This window comes from Nesoenas mayeri (genome assembly GCF_963082525.1).
Source record: "Nesoenas mayeri genome assembly, chromosome: 9".
NCBI lineage: Eukaryota > Metazoa > Chordata > Aves > Columbiformes > Columbidae > Nesoenas > Nesoenas mayeri.
In genome coordinates, this window is record NC_137557.1 from 10,976,145 (window position 1) to 10,994,209 (window position 18,065).

The 18,065-nt window shown below is 37.6% G+C and overlaps 1 protein-coding gene across 1 annotated transcript; it reads left to right on the forward strand.

Moving 5' to 3' along the window:
• The first annotated feature begins 313 nt into the window (after window positions 1–313).
• On the forward strand, window positions 314–17,230 carry TBL1XR1 (TBL1X/Y related 1). The gene is made up of 14 exons (XM_080349856.1): window positions 314–417; window positions 2,078–2,223; window positions 3,653–3,872; window positions 5,697–5,829; window positions 5,996–6,137; window positions 6,442–6,505; window positions 6,607–6,704; window positions 8,438–8,498; window positions 9,588–9,709; window positions 10,262–10,336; window positions 12,734–12,861; window positions 13,043–13,208; window positions 14,055–14,156; window positions 15,784–17,230. Exons 1-14 carry the CDS (start codon window positions 360–362, stop codon window positions 15,808–15,810), a joined length of 1,542 nt encoding a protein of 513 aa, XP_080205982.1. The 5' UTR covers window positions 314–359; the 3' UTR covers window positions 15,811–17,230.
• The last annotated feature ends 835 nt before the right edge of the window (window positions 17,231–18,065 follow it).

The window sequence follows — 18,065 nt, forward strand, 5'->3', positions numbered from 1 at the left end:
TAGATGAAACATACTTGATTGGTTTTTAAAAAACTGTGAAATTAGGTCTTTTTAGTACTGATATTAAGCAGCCTATTTCCCCAGTCCATACCAATTTGCATCATTTGAGAATCCAGCCCTTCAATATTTAATTCACTGACCTTTATGTTGTGGTGAGACAAACGACTTTTTAATGACTACAACAGATTTATTTGCATTATAAAATAAAACCATTGTATGTGCTGCCAGGGAGATACTTTCTAAAGACAGCATTTGTTGAGAAATACGTATTGAGTACTAAAAATATTTAATTGACCTACTTTTTTTACTTTCAGGGTTGTGTCCTTTGTTGTGACCTCATGGTTTAACTGGGAATAAAGATGAGTATAAGCAGTGATGAGGTTAACTTCCTGGTATATAGATACTTGCAAGAGTCAGGTGAGTTTTAACAGTTGTTAAATAATGAATAGTTTATTTGATATTCATCTGCAACTGGCTCTAGCAATTGCACACTCATGTAATTATTTTGCCAGTAGGCATGTGCTTCACTCTGAACTGTTTCTTGGTGATTCTTCTCAACAAGAGAATTAATTCCTGCCAAGTTACTTTCTGTAACTTAATCAGATTTAGTCATTTGGAGCCTTCAGATGGCAGTCAACCAACTAAGGATTCACTTGATTGCTAGAAATGCATTTTCCTGGAGAGATCACTTCTATCTACAGGGTGATGATGACATTTTGCCACATTTACTTTGGGGCTACTTGAAGAAGAAAAAAGTATGACCACCAAAATAGTGTTTTTTCCTGTTCTGTCTTGGACCGATGGTGGTTCTGCAAGCTGGTCTTCTGTGGCCAGATTCCTTGCCTGAATGTGGCTGAACGAGGGTGGATGTTGCTGTATTTCAAAGGAAGAAGTGGCAAGTGTGACCATATGGCTCATATCACTTTAATCTAAATATAAATGAAGAGAATTTTTACAGGGATGACTCTTGGGTTCTCAAAAGCCTCCCTCCCTGTAGGACATTTTCTTGTGGGATTTTGTCCTTCGGTGTCAGGCTGGCCAAAGCCTCCTGCTTCTTGGAGGAAGAGCAAAAGGCAGATAAATATTTTCAGTCTTGAAAACAAACTTTAGACTTCTGGAAAATGCATGTGACTAATGCAACATCTGCTCACTGCTCATGGACTTCTCAAATTGAGACAGGTACCAGAAGCAACATGGTAGATGGCTGAGTTTTTCAGTCTCTGCTTGTCAGAAGAAAGGAGAAATGTATTGTTCCACCTGAATTTGCTGAAACCTATTATATGTTGTTCTTCCAGTTGCAGATTGCTTTTGTCACTGAAGCCAAACCTACAAAATTGCTTTATCTTCATTGAAAGTTTGCCGGTAGCTTTCTAGTTACCTGACGGGGGTGGGGGAAACACTTTTAAGAAAAAAATTCTGTGACAGTAAAGTTAATTTGCTGAAACAACTAGTTTTCTCGAGGTTAAATTCACCTTTCAGGGTAATCATATAAATAGCAAGCAACTACCAGTGCTGCACTGTAACGTCCTTGCCACTTCTTAATCAGTGCACGATAATGATGTAGTTCTAAGTGCCAAAACGCACACGGTTATGGCAGCACTGTACCACAAAGTGAATTCTGTTCTACAGACAGATGCATTTTGCTTTCATGGGTAACAAATCAGTGAGTAAAAGTAAGGAACAAGTCTTAGTGTCTCGTGGAGATATATTCTATTAAATATGATATATGATACAATACGTTATGTAGAGTTTTAGAATATATACATATATGTAAATGCTATTGCAAATTGTATATTTAAATTTTTATATTTACTTATGCACAAATACTTTGCCAATGATACTGTAGTTAAAAATTGCTGTGTTTCTATATAAACTATGTTTCTGTCTTTTTGTACATTTAAACTAGGAACATATGAGGGAAACAACAGAGGTGTCTTTGAGGAGCTTTTTGTAGTTCCTAAGCGTGCTGTAACTTTGTATAATTTGCTTAGCTTTGTAAACAGAAGATCTTGCAGTAGCATGGCAAGTAGTGTTGTCTGTCTGTAAATCAATTCTGATATTTTTGCCTTGTCTTCAGGGTTTTCCCATTCAGCGTTTACTTTTGGTATAGAGAGCCATATCAGCCAGTCCAATATAAACGGTGCTCTGGTGCCACCAGCTGCTTTGATTTCCATCATCCAGAAAGGTCTGCAGTATGTAGAGGCAGAAGTCAGTATTAATGAGGTAAGGAGGCTTTGCCCACAGGAGCATTATGTCTTTGCTTGCACTAAGATTGAATGTTAGTATTTTTTCTTAACTTTCTTGTATCCTATTTATTTACTTTTACTCCAGATTCCTTACTGCTGGTGTTCACCATGACTCCAGTGGTGGAACCAGAATGGAGTGACATAACTGGGTAGGGGTTCTGCCCAGTGCAGCCACACAACACCAGGCATGGTGTTCTGGCTCATTGCTTAAAGGTCCGTTGTCTGTAGAGTTCTTACCCTCATATAATGTTGAAGTAAACCCAGGCAAGTGTAATAAAATAATCATTGAGACAAGTAACCTCTTAATTTTTGTTTCTGTAGACTTGCACTAGGGAAGTGGGAGAGCACTGTGCAGCTCTCATGTGAGAGATGTGTTGTTATAACGAAGTGAGGAGAGCCCAAGGGCGAGGTTTCCCAATAGAGGGAGGGTTTGTGGCAATGAGGGTAGATGCTAGTTTGCTTTTTGCCTCTGCTGGCTAATTCATCTTGAGCAGGATCTATTAAATTTGATGTTTAAATAGTTATTCCAGCAGTACAGAAAGCCATATATCTTCCTGCCCAGTGCTGCAGATACTCGTCTTCAATTTCCATTCTCATTTATGCCTGGAAGGTTAGCAGCCTTTGTAGCTGTCACTTATATTACAGAAGGAAACAATTTTTTTCCACCAGTTCTGCTCTTTCCAGTCTCCCTTAAGTCTGCTGTTTATATTTAGTTTTCATAGTTGCAGTGAAGTGAATTTTTTCCCTTTGGAAGCCTCAGAAAAATAAAGCAAGTGATTGGAATAGAAGAAGGAGACCCTATATTTATCACAAGGAATCCTTCTAGCCCCTAAAAATAGATCCTTACAAAGCCCTAAGCATATGTATAAGGGTATTTTTAACTGGGTCTTGTCCATTTCAGGATAAAATTCTTCCTTGTTGTTTGAAAGCATGCCAGCACTGTTTAAAAAGAGGAGGAAAAACTAGTCAGCTCTGCAGATAATATGTTTATGGAAAGTATTAGTCTAATAAGATAGAATAACTTCACAAGCCAGTGACTTGACTTGCAGTGCTTGCAGCTCTTCAAACAAACCATTAGATTTTGTTGCAGCCACTCATGTTTGAAATCATAGTCATACAGAGCTTACAGAATTTCTTGCTTTAGCATGTGATTTAGCAAACTCAAAGCATATACCTTTTAATTGCAGAAGCTCTGCTAGAGGCTTGCAGTGGCCACTTAAAAATAGAATTCTAATCCTAACCACAACAAGGAGATACCACTTCCAGCACTACTTGCAAACTGTTTTATTATATTATATTAAATCAAAACTTTTGCATTAGTTTTCCTTGGAATTTTTGCCCATAATGTTAATTTGTACTTGGTGTTGTCTTTTTTTTGTTTCTTTTCTCCCTCTGTTGTAATTTAGGATGGTACCTTGTTTGATGGTAGGCCGATAGAGTCTCTCTCACTGATAGATGCAGTAATGCCTGATGTGGTCCAGACCAGACAACAGGCCTACAGAGATAAACTTGCACAACAGCAGGCAGCAGCTGCTGCAGCTGCAGCCGCAACAAACCAACAGGGATCAGCGAAAAATGGAGAAAATACTGCAAATGGCGAGGAGAACGGAGCACATACTATAGCAAGTAAGTTGAGATAGAAATGAACCTTAACCTATGTTATGTCATCTCTTTGTCATTTAATGTGTCGTTGGTTAATGAGCTCCGGTATGAGCCAGCAGACTGAGGTAAACATGTAGAGGTAATCCGCAACATTCCATTGACCAATCTCGCTTCCAGTATGGCTCCTTTCCCATCATCTGGAGGTTTTGCACAGGATGTTCTGAGAGTTCTTTCCTAAAGAGAAGAAATTGGAGACAACTCCTTAAATATTGCACTTCCTCAGCTTTGGCCTCTGTATGAGGAACAAGGAGAGCAGTCTGCTGGTCCATAGCTGCTTAAAACTGAGCCTTGCTCATGGTGATCCATAAACTACCTTTGACAAGTGCTGCCAACCCTGGGAACCGCAGAGCTGGAACCAGTTCTCTGTAGGATACACTGCCTTGTGCTGGGTAGATCCGGGCTGCCAAAACAAATCCTGTGTCTTTTGACTCCTTTATCCATATCAGTTTTCATAATTTACTATTCAAAATTATTTGATGCTACTTGTTACAGGTTTGGTTTATTCAATTGGTTCCATTTTAGTTGTGATTTGTGAAACAGGTGGGATTTGTCATCACCAGTCATAGGAATGTAACTGACAGTCAGGCTTAGTATAGAAAAGTTCAGGCCAGACATCAAAATGGGATTTTGAACATATTGCTGTGGAAGTTGGAAACTGGAAGTATAATCTTTGGCTTGAACAGATATGATCTCTTCTTTGGTGCTTTCATTAAAACTCAAACCAAATATTTACTTGTTAACGGTGAACTGGATAGAGTAAGCTGAAACTTCAGATCTTGGCTGCTGTTAAAAGTGATACACCAGCATCCCCTGCTGGCTGGTACACCACATTATACTGGCATTGCTTCTCTTTAATTGAAGCAATGTTTTATATGGTGTTCTTTCTTAAAAATATCTGCATGTTCTAATAGCCTTTTCTGTTTTCTCACACATACAAACAGCGACAGAAACCCTTAATGTTAAATTAAGCACAATATGTCAAATGGTTTGTTTAACCACAGTGAATAAATATGGAACAGGTGAACTGTTCTGTATTTTTATATTCTACATTTACACTCAGTGTGAATTTATTTTTAATAATAGAAAATGATTGATGGTAGCTGCCAAGAAAATTGTTTTGTAAGTTGAATTACCCCCAGTATGTTGGACAGAACAATGTGAGTTCAACATCACTTCCACGCAGAAAGCTCTGTATCGCCATGATTCCATCCATGGTAATTGCTGATGCAGTTTAAAAAGCTCTGTTGTCAGTTTACTGTATCACCAAATGTTATTATATTAATTAAAGCCATTTTGCAAATGAAGTGTCTGAGATGTAGATTCAAAACCTGTTTGACTGCATTTGGAAAAAAGAAAGGTTTGGGTTTTTTTTAAATGAATGTGTCATAAACATATTTTTAAAGCACCAGATAGACTAGTAACATATTGTACTATGCAGCATCATGCCTGAAAAACTGTGCGTGCTTTTAACATCAGTGGTTATTTTTTAACATAGCAAAAAATTAACTTTTGGCCTCAATTTTGAAGTTTCAAAGTTAAATCCGTTTGGACGCTGAGGTTTAGAAGGGCTGAGAGCTTTCTCACATTTTTGAAACTCCCCATCTGTTTGTAGTACTAAAAAAATAAAGGAACATTACAGCTTTGCCAAATTTTGATCCATGTAAATTGTGAATTAATTGTTATGCTCATCCCAGAAGAACATAAACCATACTAGTTTACAATGTATTGTCTTGAATATCTCAAAATATTAAAATCCACCTCTCTCTACTGTTGTTTCCCATAATGCAGATAATCACACAGACATGATGGAAGTAGATGGAGATGTTGAAATCCCTCCCAACAAGGCAGTGGTGCTGCGTGGCCACGAGTCTGAAGTGTTCATCTGTGCCTGGAATCCCGTTAGCGACCTCTTGGCCTCAGGGTATGTGCATTAACCACCTATGTACGTAGTATTGGTGCACTTCTGTACATAATTCCTGCCCTAGTTCCCTCTACGTCAAATGCCACGTTTGCTCCCTGGAAAGGAATACTTTTAAAAATGGAATTAATCGGGAGGAGGAGTTATATTTTCATTAACTGTTCTGTAGATCTGGAGATTCGACAGCACGGATATGGAACCTCAGCGAAAACAGCACGAGCGGCTCTACGCAGCTGGTACTTCGACACTGTATACGAGAAGGAGGGCAGGACGTACCCAGCAACAAAGATGTGACATCGCTGGATTGGAACGTAAGTACAAATGGTGGTGCTCAAAATACTCCCAAGAAAATTATACCTATAATTTTTGCGTAGTCAGATTTTAAGTGACAGCAGCCGTGCGTCCTCTGCTGTGGCTCTTGAAATATTTCTCTTTTTGAGTTGCATTGGATTTTCTTGTATTGTACTTCAGAGACGACTTCTTTGTAAGTTGTAGTCAATGGAATAAATATAATAAATCTTACACAGATGTATTCTACCTGCAATTTGCTTTGTGCTTATTAGCTTTGAGTTATATATTAAAAATAAATGAATAAAATATCCTTTTTGCTGGCAGAGTGAAGGTACACTTCTAGCAACTGGGTCTTACGATGGCTTTGCAAGGATATGGACTAAAGACGGTAAGTGAAATACTTATAATTTCCAGTGTATTTTCCTGTATTGTGGCTCTCAGCATAGTTTTTTATTTTTTTAATGTATTCATATCAATATAAATTTTCAGGTAATCTTGCCAGCACCTTAGGGCAACATAAAGGTCCTATATTTGCGTTAAAATGGAACAAGAAAGGAAACTTCATTTTAAGTGCAGGAGTGGACAAGGTGAGATAATCTTTTGGTAAAATTAAAATTTCTTTCCTTCACCATTATAATCTAATTGTAAACATAACAGAAAAGCTATGGAAAGTAAGTAACTTAAACTGAAGGCATGGGACATAAATATGTACTTACAAACATGTCATGTTAAATATGTTTAAATATGTTTCGTGGTGTTTTATAGTAGTTTACCAAGATATTTAAGTGTATTAGATTTCAGTGTCCCTATATCTCTTCCCAGTTACGTTAGTGTGAGCTGGAAAGTGCGTGCATTGAATGCAGGAACATTAAACTTTTGTAAAACCAAATAATCTAAAATTTAGTGAAGCACTTTAAGCTAAGCCTCAGAAAAAAAATCAGGCTGGAGGAGTAAGCTCAGGCTGATTTGGATATCAGTCAAGCCTGAGAATGATTTAAAAGGCTACAGCTGGAACATAAGAAAAGTCAATATTTATGTGGCTGGGGAGGTGCCAGTAGAGGGATGCCATGAAGCTCATTGTTTAACTGTGTTTTGTTTCACATCTCTAAACAAACTTAAAGACTCACAAGGTCTTTAGATTTGAAGCTCTTGTTAGCATGAGAGATTATACAAGAGGTAGGGAGGCTACACAGCGATGAAGAATAGACTGAAGTTCAAAGAGTTTAACTTTTCCTCTGTAACCGATTCAGGGTGCAGAAGCAAATGCAGGATTTCTCTTGATGAAACTGGCAAACTGCAATCTCAGCAAGACCACATGTCCACAGTACTTAAAACCGGCAGTGTCACTGTGGAGTAGTAGATTTTCTCCTTTTTTTTTTTCCTATATGGATTTAACCTGGTGTGCTTTTGTGCCCAGCTTTATTAATGCTTCTGCTGCCACAAAGGAAAGAAAAGTAAATATCTCAAATAATGGAAAAGATGAGTTGTTTCTTTTGGCAGCCATAATGGCCTGTGCCAGTTTTTAAATCTGTGGAGGTACCACATTAATTTGCAGAAAAATATTCTGGAGGAGATAGAAGCTTGTTGTTTCAGTTAATAAAACTCCTTGGAGAAAGCAACTGAGATTATGCTTTGGAAAGGGTTCTGCATGAGCAGAAAGATTAACTCAACCTTACACTTCTTTTCCATAAATAATTCATGTGGTCAGTTCATGCTGCCGCTGAATTCAGTGTCAACATTTTCATTGAACATTGATGTAGGTCAGGAATGTTGGCATAGAATATAGTGATTATTAAGTACTAATTTTCTCATGTTAGATTTCATTCATCAGGAATATATCAGAAGTATTGGCAGAGAAGAATTACACCCTTAAATCTTTCCTATTCTTAACTATGAGACTAATTGTTTATATAAAAGATGTCCTTAGGGACAACTGAGTGTTTGAAATTACAATTTGAATATATAGGTGTGTGTAAGAGATTCCTAGAATATGAATAGGACTAAGGAGATAATTAGTTTAATTTTTTAAATTTTTTTTATAAAAAAGAAAAGCCCACAACTCCCTCCTTCCATCCAGACCCCAAGATGTTGTGATAAACACCTTTCTAATATTAAAGCATGTTAAGGTTCTCTACTGTTGTCTGTGAATCTACTACAATTTCCTTTAATACTGGGTGAAACACTAGAAATACATAGTTGGGAGCAGATTTGGGCTAGGAGGAGTTGGCTAGGTAGTCTGGTACATGTGAATGGCAGTAGTTGTGGGGAAATTAGCGATTTGTACAGATTCATTTATTGTTTTTTTATCTGTTTACTACAGACCACAATTATTTGGGATGCCCACACTGGCGAAGCCAAGCAGCAGTTTCCTTTTCATTCTGGTAAGTCTTGATTGTCATCAGAAAAGACAAAAAAGGTGTTATTTATTTAAAAACCTAAATCTGAAGCTTATGGAGGTTCTTTACACCATTTTAAAGTCTTACAAGCACTCTTTGGATACTGACTCCCATATTCATGGTCTTATGAATTTTGTGAATGTAAACACAGAGTTGTTCTGATTTTATAGCTTTAAAACTCACAATTTTATTGCAGTTCTATGAAGTCATAAGAGATGATCCAAATATTACCCACTTTCTGCAGCTCCACGCTGCCTGCTGTGCTGTCCCCACTTTCTTTGGCCACAAACCAGCTGAAAGGCAGTTTCCTGGCCCGCTGGGATGGGAGCGCAGCCGATCAGGGGGTCAGACAAATTGCTGTGTGGGCTGCACGCTGTGCAAGCCTGCCAGAATCAGCTGGAAAATACAATAGCGAGGATGACGAACGTGTCATTTTAGGGCCTTTAAAGAATGTGTCTTGTTTCCACTTTTTATTCTACTCACACTACATTTTCAGTGACACAACAACAATCAAAAACATCAATTCTTGATTTACTTCAAGCAATTCTGCGTACCATCTGCCATAAATATCTCGGCCTGACCAAATGGAATATGTCACCAGTGATTAAACTTCAAGTTACCACACCTAATAATGCTGAAATTAAGAAAGAAAATAAAGCATTACCTTTCTCTGGCTGCCATCTATGAGCACAAGCATGGGCTGTTAGTGGAGACGAACTCATGCATGATAATGTGTTGTTGAGGGAACCTGCTCCTCATGATGACTCCTGAGATTTCTTTTCAGATGCATGAACTACAGCTTGTTGTCCTGCTGCACTGTCTTCTATACAAGTGTTTAATTTCAGATATGTTCCTTGTTTTAATGACTTCTATTACACTTTGTTTCGTTTATTTGTGTAAGGCAGGTTTTGGCTTCATTTCTCATTGTTCATAGTGTTTGATGATCTCGAACTGCTGTAAAATCGGTGGTTGCATCCTGTTGGCATATATTCGAAGGTGGTGCATGCTAAATTTGCAAATCAAACTCCTGCAGAATGCATAGCATAGTTTTAAATATGTTTCTTTTTCTTTCAGCACCAGCATTAGATGTTGATTGGCAGAGTAACAACACATTTGCCTCTTGCAGTACAGACATGTGTATTCATGTCTGCAAACTAGGACAAGATAGGCCCATCAAAACCTTCCAGGGTCATACAGTAAGTGCTGGAAATCTGGGGGTTGCTATAGGATATTTTTGTTAGTGAGAGACTGGGGGCCCAGTATACTTTCCCATGTACAGCACTCACATAATCATAGAAATATTTGGGTTGGATGGGGCCTTTAAAGGTTATCTGGTAATGTTTGATCTTTGGCAACAGGCAATATACAATACATATGCAGGTAGTTGTAGTTAAGATCATATGGTAACTGTATTCTCTATAGTTATTAGAACAATTCTGAATCCCATGTGCAGCTTTTTTTACCAGTGCTGGGCCAGGATAGCAAAAGCGAGCTTTAGAAGGAGAAATATGATAACTATAAGACTCTGCTGTGCACAGCCTGTGTTGTGTAAGAGCATGCATGGGAAAATGCGGTCAACAGGCATTTAAAAGTTGTTGTTATGAAAGGCATAGCTAGGAATGAAAATTAAATGTTAAAATACTGACAATTATACAAGTACTCATAACTGCTGTCCAACTTTATCTTTCGTAAGCTGTCATTTGTAATGGAAGTGAAGACTCCAACTTATTCTCACTGTTCAATTTTAGAATGAAGTAAACGCAATCAAATGGGATCCAACTGGTAATCTTCTGGCATCCTGCTCTGATGATATGACTCTAAAGGTAACGTCAGTTCTGGTGCTGGCTCTTGTCTTTGTAGGGCTCTGGAATGCAGACGGTTAGCTCGGGCAGTCCAGCAGTGTCACTGTACCGGCCATGTTGTCTAATATTTGTTCTTTTTTTTAATATAACAAGATTAGGCAACCCTAGCAAATTGTTGTTAATCAAAGCCAAGCTTTGGTCCAGAGAACTTGTTACAGGCTGCCACCCCGAGACTGGGAACATGATTTATTAGGTGCTTTTAGCTGTTTACAGAATCAGGTCGTTAATCATTAAGCTGTCATGCTTGATGGTTGCTTTTGGTTAAAAGGAACATTTGGAATGCCTGTCGTGTAACGCACACAAGAATGAGTGACTGGCAGCTTTCCTGGTTTTCTTCTGTTTTCCCCTTTTTTCTAGTTAAAATATTTGGCATATTGTTTCTTAAGAGGCTGTGTGTACTCCTTTTCTCCAGTTCATCAGGAGTCATTCTGTAGTTTTCAACTGCACCAACATTTTTCTTCCAAATAATTTATAGCAACATGCTTGCTTGTAGAATGGGGGCAAACGTGGGAATGTAGAGGGTGCTGTAACTTACACGTATGACTTCAAGGAGCACTAGAGAACCATACAAACATCCCTCCAGGTTAGATGCACTAGAAGAAATGAAGTTGTTGATGCCTGGCAGGCCCGTATCATTTCCATGTTAGAAATGCCTTTCCATTACTCCCAAACTGCTTTATTTTTATAGGGTGTTTAGCACTATGTTTGGTAGAGTTTCAGGATACGTTTTTTAACGTTGACAGCACTGTTCTACTAATGACCCTTGGGACAGTTATTTCCATCCAGCTCACTCTTGTCTAATCAGGGACAGAGAATGGCTGAATAAATAGCCAGCCTCTGCTGGCACAGGGTCAGACTCTTGCAATGGGAATCACCTTATCGAAATATAAACATTCAAGCAGTAAGCCTTCTGTCTAAAGCTAGATGTCTAGACATCTTTAGTCAACAGAGCATCTAACACCACTGAAGAGGAATTCATCCTTTCCCGAGTTAAGTGTCTAATTCACAGGTGATGAGTAAACTCCTGAGAGCATCAGTTGTTCTCCGTTGGCAATGGATGGAGTCAAACTAGCCAGCTTAACCGAGTATTTAATGCTTAGGCAGCTGAAACTCTGGTGAGATGAATTCCAGTCCAGAGCTCAATCTGTTGCTGCTGCCTCTTACTGAGTAAAGAGGTGACAACTGGGAACATGTTCGTGGGCTCAGGCAATTCACTTCTTCGGTGCTGTTTTGAATTCAGCCTAGCCTGGAACTAATTTTGTTTTGTTCAGGATTAACTGGAAGACCAATTGCTTGTAGATAAGTCTACACATCATTAATCACTTGTGGATCACTTACTTTTGAATGGCAGTAGGAAGGAATGTCAGGTTTTGAAGCACATGGAAGATGCTTAGTGATGTGTATTATTCTCCCTTGCAATGCAAACTAGATGTTCTCTAGTGCAGCCAGTGTGGACTCTTTTCTTCTATACTAGTTCTGGGAAGAGGCACTAGATTTTGATCACATCAATTTTAACTGGAAATACAATTTTAATTCTGTCTGCACATTGAAAATCAATTTCCTGTTCAGTGAGGCACCAATTCTGAAAAGCATAATTCAATGAACATGGACTTCAATTGCATCTTAAATACAGTTGGGCTTAAACATGCTCCTGTTAGCTTTTTCTAACAAAAGGTGAGCTAAAAGCACTACTGAAACAGATATTGTTAAAAAAAGCATTCCAATCATTAGCTACAATATCAAGTTTCACATTTAGGAAAAGGTATAAACACCTTCCAAAATCCTTTCTGCAGACTCTTAATAGAACAAAATTACTCTTTGTTGAAGATTATCATGCAAGAATTGGAGATCTAAGGAACACTGAAGTACTGAACAAACACCTGACAATGCCGTAATGTTTTTTTCAGTATGCATCTCTGGCTTTGTATGAAAATAGAACATGTCTCTACTATCTCTTTATTTCACTCAGTCTGTGTAGCAAGAAGTTCATTTTAAAATAGGACTCTGATATTTTTGTCAGCTCAGACCTGAACATATACATATTGCTCTTCTCATTTTAGCATCTCTTCTCATCCCTGCACTTTCTAAGGGGCTTGCAGTTAACACATGCAGATTGGTTTCTGTGGACAGTACCTTTATTACTCATTAACCTCATCGGGTACTTACAATTCAAAGAATGGAAGGTACTGGAATAATACTTGTCATAATTACTCTAGAAACCCAGCAGTCATAGCAAATGTTTCCTGTGGCCTAAAAGGTAGAAGTCAGGCTGCGAATTATAAAGAAGAAAGATGTAAAATGTATTTTAGTACATTATTGTGCTAAATGTCTTTGTGTTTTCTTCCATTTTTGTCATAGATCTGGAGTATGAAACAAGACAGTTGTGTCCATGATTTACAAGCACACAACAAAGAAATTTACACTATCAAATGGAGTCCTACAGGACCAGGAACAAATAATCCAAATGCCAATCTTATGTTAGCAAGGTACCATTTAATCCTGGTTTTAAATGCCTGTTAAGCATTATTTTAACCTCCCTCTTTATATGTGTAGTTTTACAGAATGTTTTGAAGCATGTGGGATACTTTATCATATTGTGTCTGTATTAGAAACAAAAAATATGTCAAACGGAGATGTAATTAATCTGTGTTTTTTTTCCTTTGACAGTGCATCCTTTGATTCTACTGTTAGGTTATGGGATGTAGACAGAGGAATTTGTATTCATACTCTGACAAAACATCAAGAACCTGTGTACAGTGTAGCTTTCAGTCCTGATGGCAGGTACCTGGCCAGTGGCTCCTTTGATAAGTGTGTACACATCTGGAATACGCAGGTATAGCTCTTCTGTCTGTTCAGAAGTTTGTGTTTTGGTCTTTTCCATCAGCACCCTTCAAACCTTTGTTGCTCCATCATCTTTCAGTCACAAAGAGCTTTGCTGTTCCTAACATGCTGATTCACTTTCTTTTTGTTCTTTGGTTACTTCTGTTAATGGATGTACATTTAATTTCTCTCTTTTTATGCTTGTCTATGATGAAGTAATAGTTGTCTTTACATTGTCTTTACTTAGCAAAAGCAAACCAAAACAAACAAACACCACTACCACCAAAATACATTCAACAAAGTGTCTCCAGTAACAGGTTGCATGCAAAAATTGTTTGTGTTAACTCTGAACTTTAAAACTCCTTATAAAACAGATTTGCTGTGAAAATGATGACTGGATGTAGACATTGAATTTCACTGAAAAACAAGAGAATGTAAAGTGAGAGAAGATGATGATGGCAAAATGTTTCTGCAAAACTTTCTAGGAAAGGACACTGTTACTTGTTTTGTATTTCTGGCCAAAAAAGGACTGATTGCAAATGAGAATCTAAAGACCTCATTGTTAGACAGGATGTGATCTCTGGGTACTGGGAATTGGATATTAATTTTTGAAAGGCTCATTTTAATAATTGGAAGTAGTCATGTCCATCCCCAGTTTTGCCTGTCAGACACAAGAGATCAAGATGCCGTAATTGTGTTTGTCCCATCCTTTAACTGAGATTGCCCACGAGTCTCATCTGGACCATTTCTTTGAAGAATTCAAGCTTTTTAAAGCAGTGAGGAGGTTTTACATGCTGTACAATTCTTACTTGTTTGCTTGGATTTTGTTATATTAATTACATGTTTTGTCCCTTTTTAGACAGGTGCCCTAGTTCACAGTTATCGGGGAACAGGAGGGATTTTTGAGGTTTGCTGGAATGCAGCAGGAGACAAAGTTGGAGCAAGTGCTTCAGATGGTTCAGTAAGTGCTGCTTGACTTGTTTGGCATTCTAACAACTGGCATCTTTTGGAAATCTTTTGACTAACAATGGAGACAAAATTTCCTTCTGTAGCTGAATTTTAATACAGTCAGCTCACGTGTCGATGTTCACATATGAGCGTGCTGTAATGCTGGAAGGAGAATACGTCTTTATTCCAGCTTAATGCATTACTATTCTAAACCCTCCAAACAACTCAGAAAGTGAAGATGCCTCTAATTTAAATTTTCTCTCCCTAGTGGGGATTACCATGGAAATGTGTTCATTGTGGCTGGTCTTTTTATTAAATAGTCTGGAAACAAGTTCATATTTGCCTCTTTGCCTTTTTTGAGTGAAAATGTTCAGTGTAGATCATATTATTGAAATGCATGATAGTAGTGAAATATCTTCTGCATTGCATTCAACAGAAGCAGCAGCAAAACAACGTACAAATTTCTCAATGCTCATAATTAAGAAGTTCCTAAAAATCAGAGGAGCTATAGGTAAATACCAGTGTGCTTACATTGCTTAGAAGCAGCAGGGAATAAAATAATGTGTTTAACTAATCATGAACTGCACCCTCTACCATCCCACAGTGGTGTATTGTCACATCACCTCTCAGTTCTTCTGACATTGTCCTGCAAAGTACTGTAGTAAAATATTAGTGCACAGTTCTTCATAACAAGTACAATAGCTGGTATTTTTGCTTGTGCCTCTTTTGCCTTGGTTTTAAAAGAAAGATGAAGAGAGCCTAAGGAAAATTAGAATAAAATAAGAGTGATAAAGGAATTGTATTTTGAAGCACTGTAGCTTGAGGTAACAGATGTTAGTAAAAATCCATCCTGGTAGCCTTGTCCAGGGTCTCGGGTCGTATCATAACACAGGTGCCAAAGTGTTCTGTCCTGCGTCTCTAGCTTAGAGTTCAGAACAGAAAACAGGAAGTTCTGATTTTTAAGTAGACTAAACTCCAGAGAATTAATTTTGGTTGGTCTTTCATATCATTTTAGTCTTGTAAGTATGGACAATATCATAAAAGGAACAAAAGCTCAAGGCATATTCTGAGTAGAAATTATCATTCCACCCTAGGTGACCCTTTTATATACATGCAGTGTAACCTTTCCAGTCTTCCAGTTAATTTGAACCCAAGAGGCTGATTATACTTGCAACAGATTGGTTTTCATTTATTTTTTTCTCTTTTAAAAATGTTTGGTTTATTTTGTTCTATATTGTTTTCTAACCAAAGCCCTCCACATCCTGTCTGTTGTAAATATACTTATCGCTCATAATAACTAAGCGAACAGAGGCACATTTGAACTGTTTGATGACTAAAAGCATAGCTTGTATATGGTTCTATTTTACTAGTACATTTCTACATCTGACAGGACTATAACATTAAGTTGTTAATGTTCTGATAGTAACTGATGAGGCAGCCGTACCCTCAGCAGGTCTGCCTGGATGCTCATGACCAAAGTGCTCACCTGGCGATTTCCCCCCATCCCCATTCAGAGATAGCAGGTGAAGCTTGCACAACACATTTCACAGGTTTTGCTCAGATATTTCACACAGAATTGTATACATTTTGGAATATTGTGCAACATGCAGTTTCTGTATATGTGTTTCTTTTTCTTCCAGGTTTGTGTATTAGACCTACGGAAATAGCGCTACTAGTTGGAAGCCATGGACCGACTATGAATGTGTACATAGCCAAAATGACTGTCCCTGACCCATGTACTGCTATAGTCCCAATTGAACCATGGCCAGTCCACTACAGCCAAACGTAAAAGAAATATATACATATACTGTATATATATTAAAAAAATAAAAAAGAGGAAAAAAAAAAAAAAGAGAAAAATTACACCCTGAAGAGGATGACAGAGTTTTGTCACAGCTTGTGAATCCTGTTCACCAAGTGCTGGAATCTGCTGTGCCCCAAAATAACATTTAAAGGTTTTGGATATGAAAAACAGAAGAGAGAGCGAGAGAGAGAGAGAGAGAGAAAGATACTGTATACAGGAGCAGACCCATATACATACCAAATGCAGAAGATACTAATGGCAGCCTTCATTACCCCTTCCCCCCATTACATCCATTCTGACAATGGATTGTGGGGTATAGTTTTGTTTTTCTTCTCAGTAGTTGAGCAGTTTGTGCGTACAGAGCAAATGGACTTCCAGAAATCTGCAGCAGTAGGGTTTCTTTCTTTACTTTTAAGCATCGGGTTTTCTGTTTTGTTTTGGTTAAGTTTACGGATGCATGAAGTAAGAGAGTGAATTAGTTTCTTGTTTGTTTTTTTTTCACCTTGGATAAACGTGTTTCTTTGAAACATATTTTAATGCATTCTTTGAAGAGGTAGGTTGAACCTGAAAATGTTTGGTACATTTTGTGGCTCCCAGAGCACAATTTTGTGAACAGAGGGAGGGTGGAAAAGGGATTAGAGAGAGAGAGAGGGAAGGAAAAAAACCCCTTTGTTGAGGTGTGCTGTTTCGTGTACTGCTCATCTACAAAGTATGACAGTAATGGGTATAATGCTATGTTTTATTTTCTGGTGACATGGCTGAAATGCAGTAGTTTCTTATTTGGGACATAATTCTGCCAAACTTAAGAACAGAAGGGCACTAAAATAAAACAGAAAAGAAAATTACAGGGATGCAAAAAATATAAAGGAGGATAAAATGCATCTTCTGTTGCTTTAAGACCATAGCTAAAATATGGTTAAATTGTGCACTATTGTGAAAAGGAGCAAAGTGTAGTTGGGGGATCATTTTTAGGAGGGTAAGATCTTTCCGGACAAGGGTTCATGCCACAGCTTCTCTGAGAGTTGCCCGTCATTATTTGTAGGAGCTTAGATGTATAATTGTAACCAAACTCCAGTATTAAAAGTATCTCATGTAATTTTTCTTTATTAAAATAAAATCTTTGGCATATATTTGATAACACTGCCATTAAGAGGCAAAATGTTTACTACCTTAGATTTTAAAAAAAGAAAAATCTTAAACAGAGGACTTGCTTCAAGTTTATTTTAATAGCAGTGATTCAGCTTATTTAAAAGATGAATACTTGCACTAATTCCCCTGCTGCTCCAGTCCTGCAGTTTATTGTATCTTGTGACTACATTTTTTCCAAATATAGGGTAGATGTAAGCTGCTATTTTTTTAATAATCACTACTATATAGTGTCTTTTACTCTGTTTACAATATCAAGTATTTTTCTTACAATGACAGATGTATATGGCAAACCTTTTTCTGCTCATGTGATTAAAAGTATACCGATAGTGATTTTATTTGTAAATGATAGCATGAGGTTGTGTTTACGCGTATGTGTAGTTGAAAAGGTTGCATCAAATCTTGCATAAGATTCCAAGAGTGTAAATTTATAAAAAGAGAGGTTGTCAAATTAGCGTCACAGGCATTTACTTAAGGAATGGTTTATATTACAGAGCTTTGCAAAGTTATCAGTTTTATAACACTATTTCAATCACAAGTAATTTTGTGGCTTATGATTGCTAGTCTCTAACCTATTTCTTTTTCAGTTTTTCTTTTTAATTTTTTTTTTATTTCCCCCTCCAAGTCAGGTATAAATTGATTTACTTCAGATAATGCAGCTTTGACATTTTAACCATCGTTCTTTAGGCATTGATTTCTGCTATTTCCATGGAATAAACACGACTTGAAGCAAGTCTGAGTTTGGCTAAGGTAGGGTAGCAATTTGCCAGTGGTAAGGAGAAGTCAACAATCCATTCTTTATATATACCCCAGGAATATACTGCTATCATACACAGCATTTAAAACCAACAAAAAGTCATATCCGTAGAGACAGTCATCTGCGTTGGTTCGGTGCCAGCTGTTTTTAGGGTTTTGGAACATGTTACAAATGTTTAGAGCGATTACCCTGTGAGTTACAATATGTAGGAAACC

Coding starts and splice junctions, on each gene's coding strand:
- TBL1XR1 (XM_080349856.1), top strand. CDS start 360: ATGAGTATAAGCAGTGATGAGGTTAACTTCCTGGTATATAGATACTTG. Junction 6,705..8,437: donor TAAGTGCAGGAGTGGACAAG/GTGAGATAATCT, acceptor TGTTTACTACAG/ACCACAATTATTTGGGATGC. Junction 14,157..15,783: donor CAAGTGCTTCAGATGGTTCA/GTAAGTGCTGCT, acceptor TTTTTCTTCCAG/GTTTGTGTATTAGACCTACG.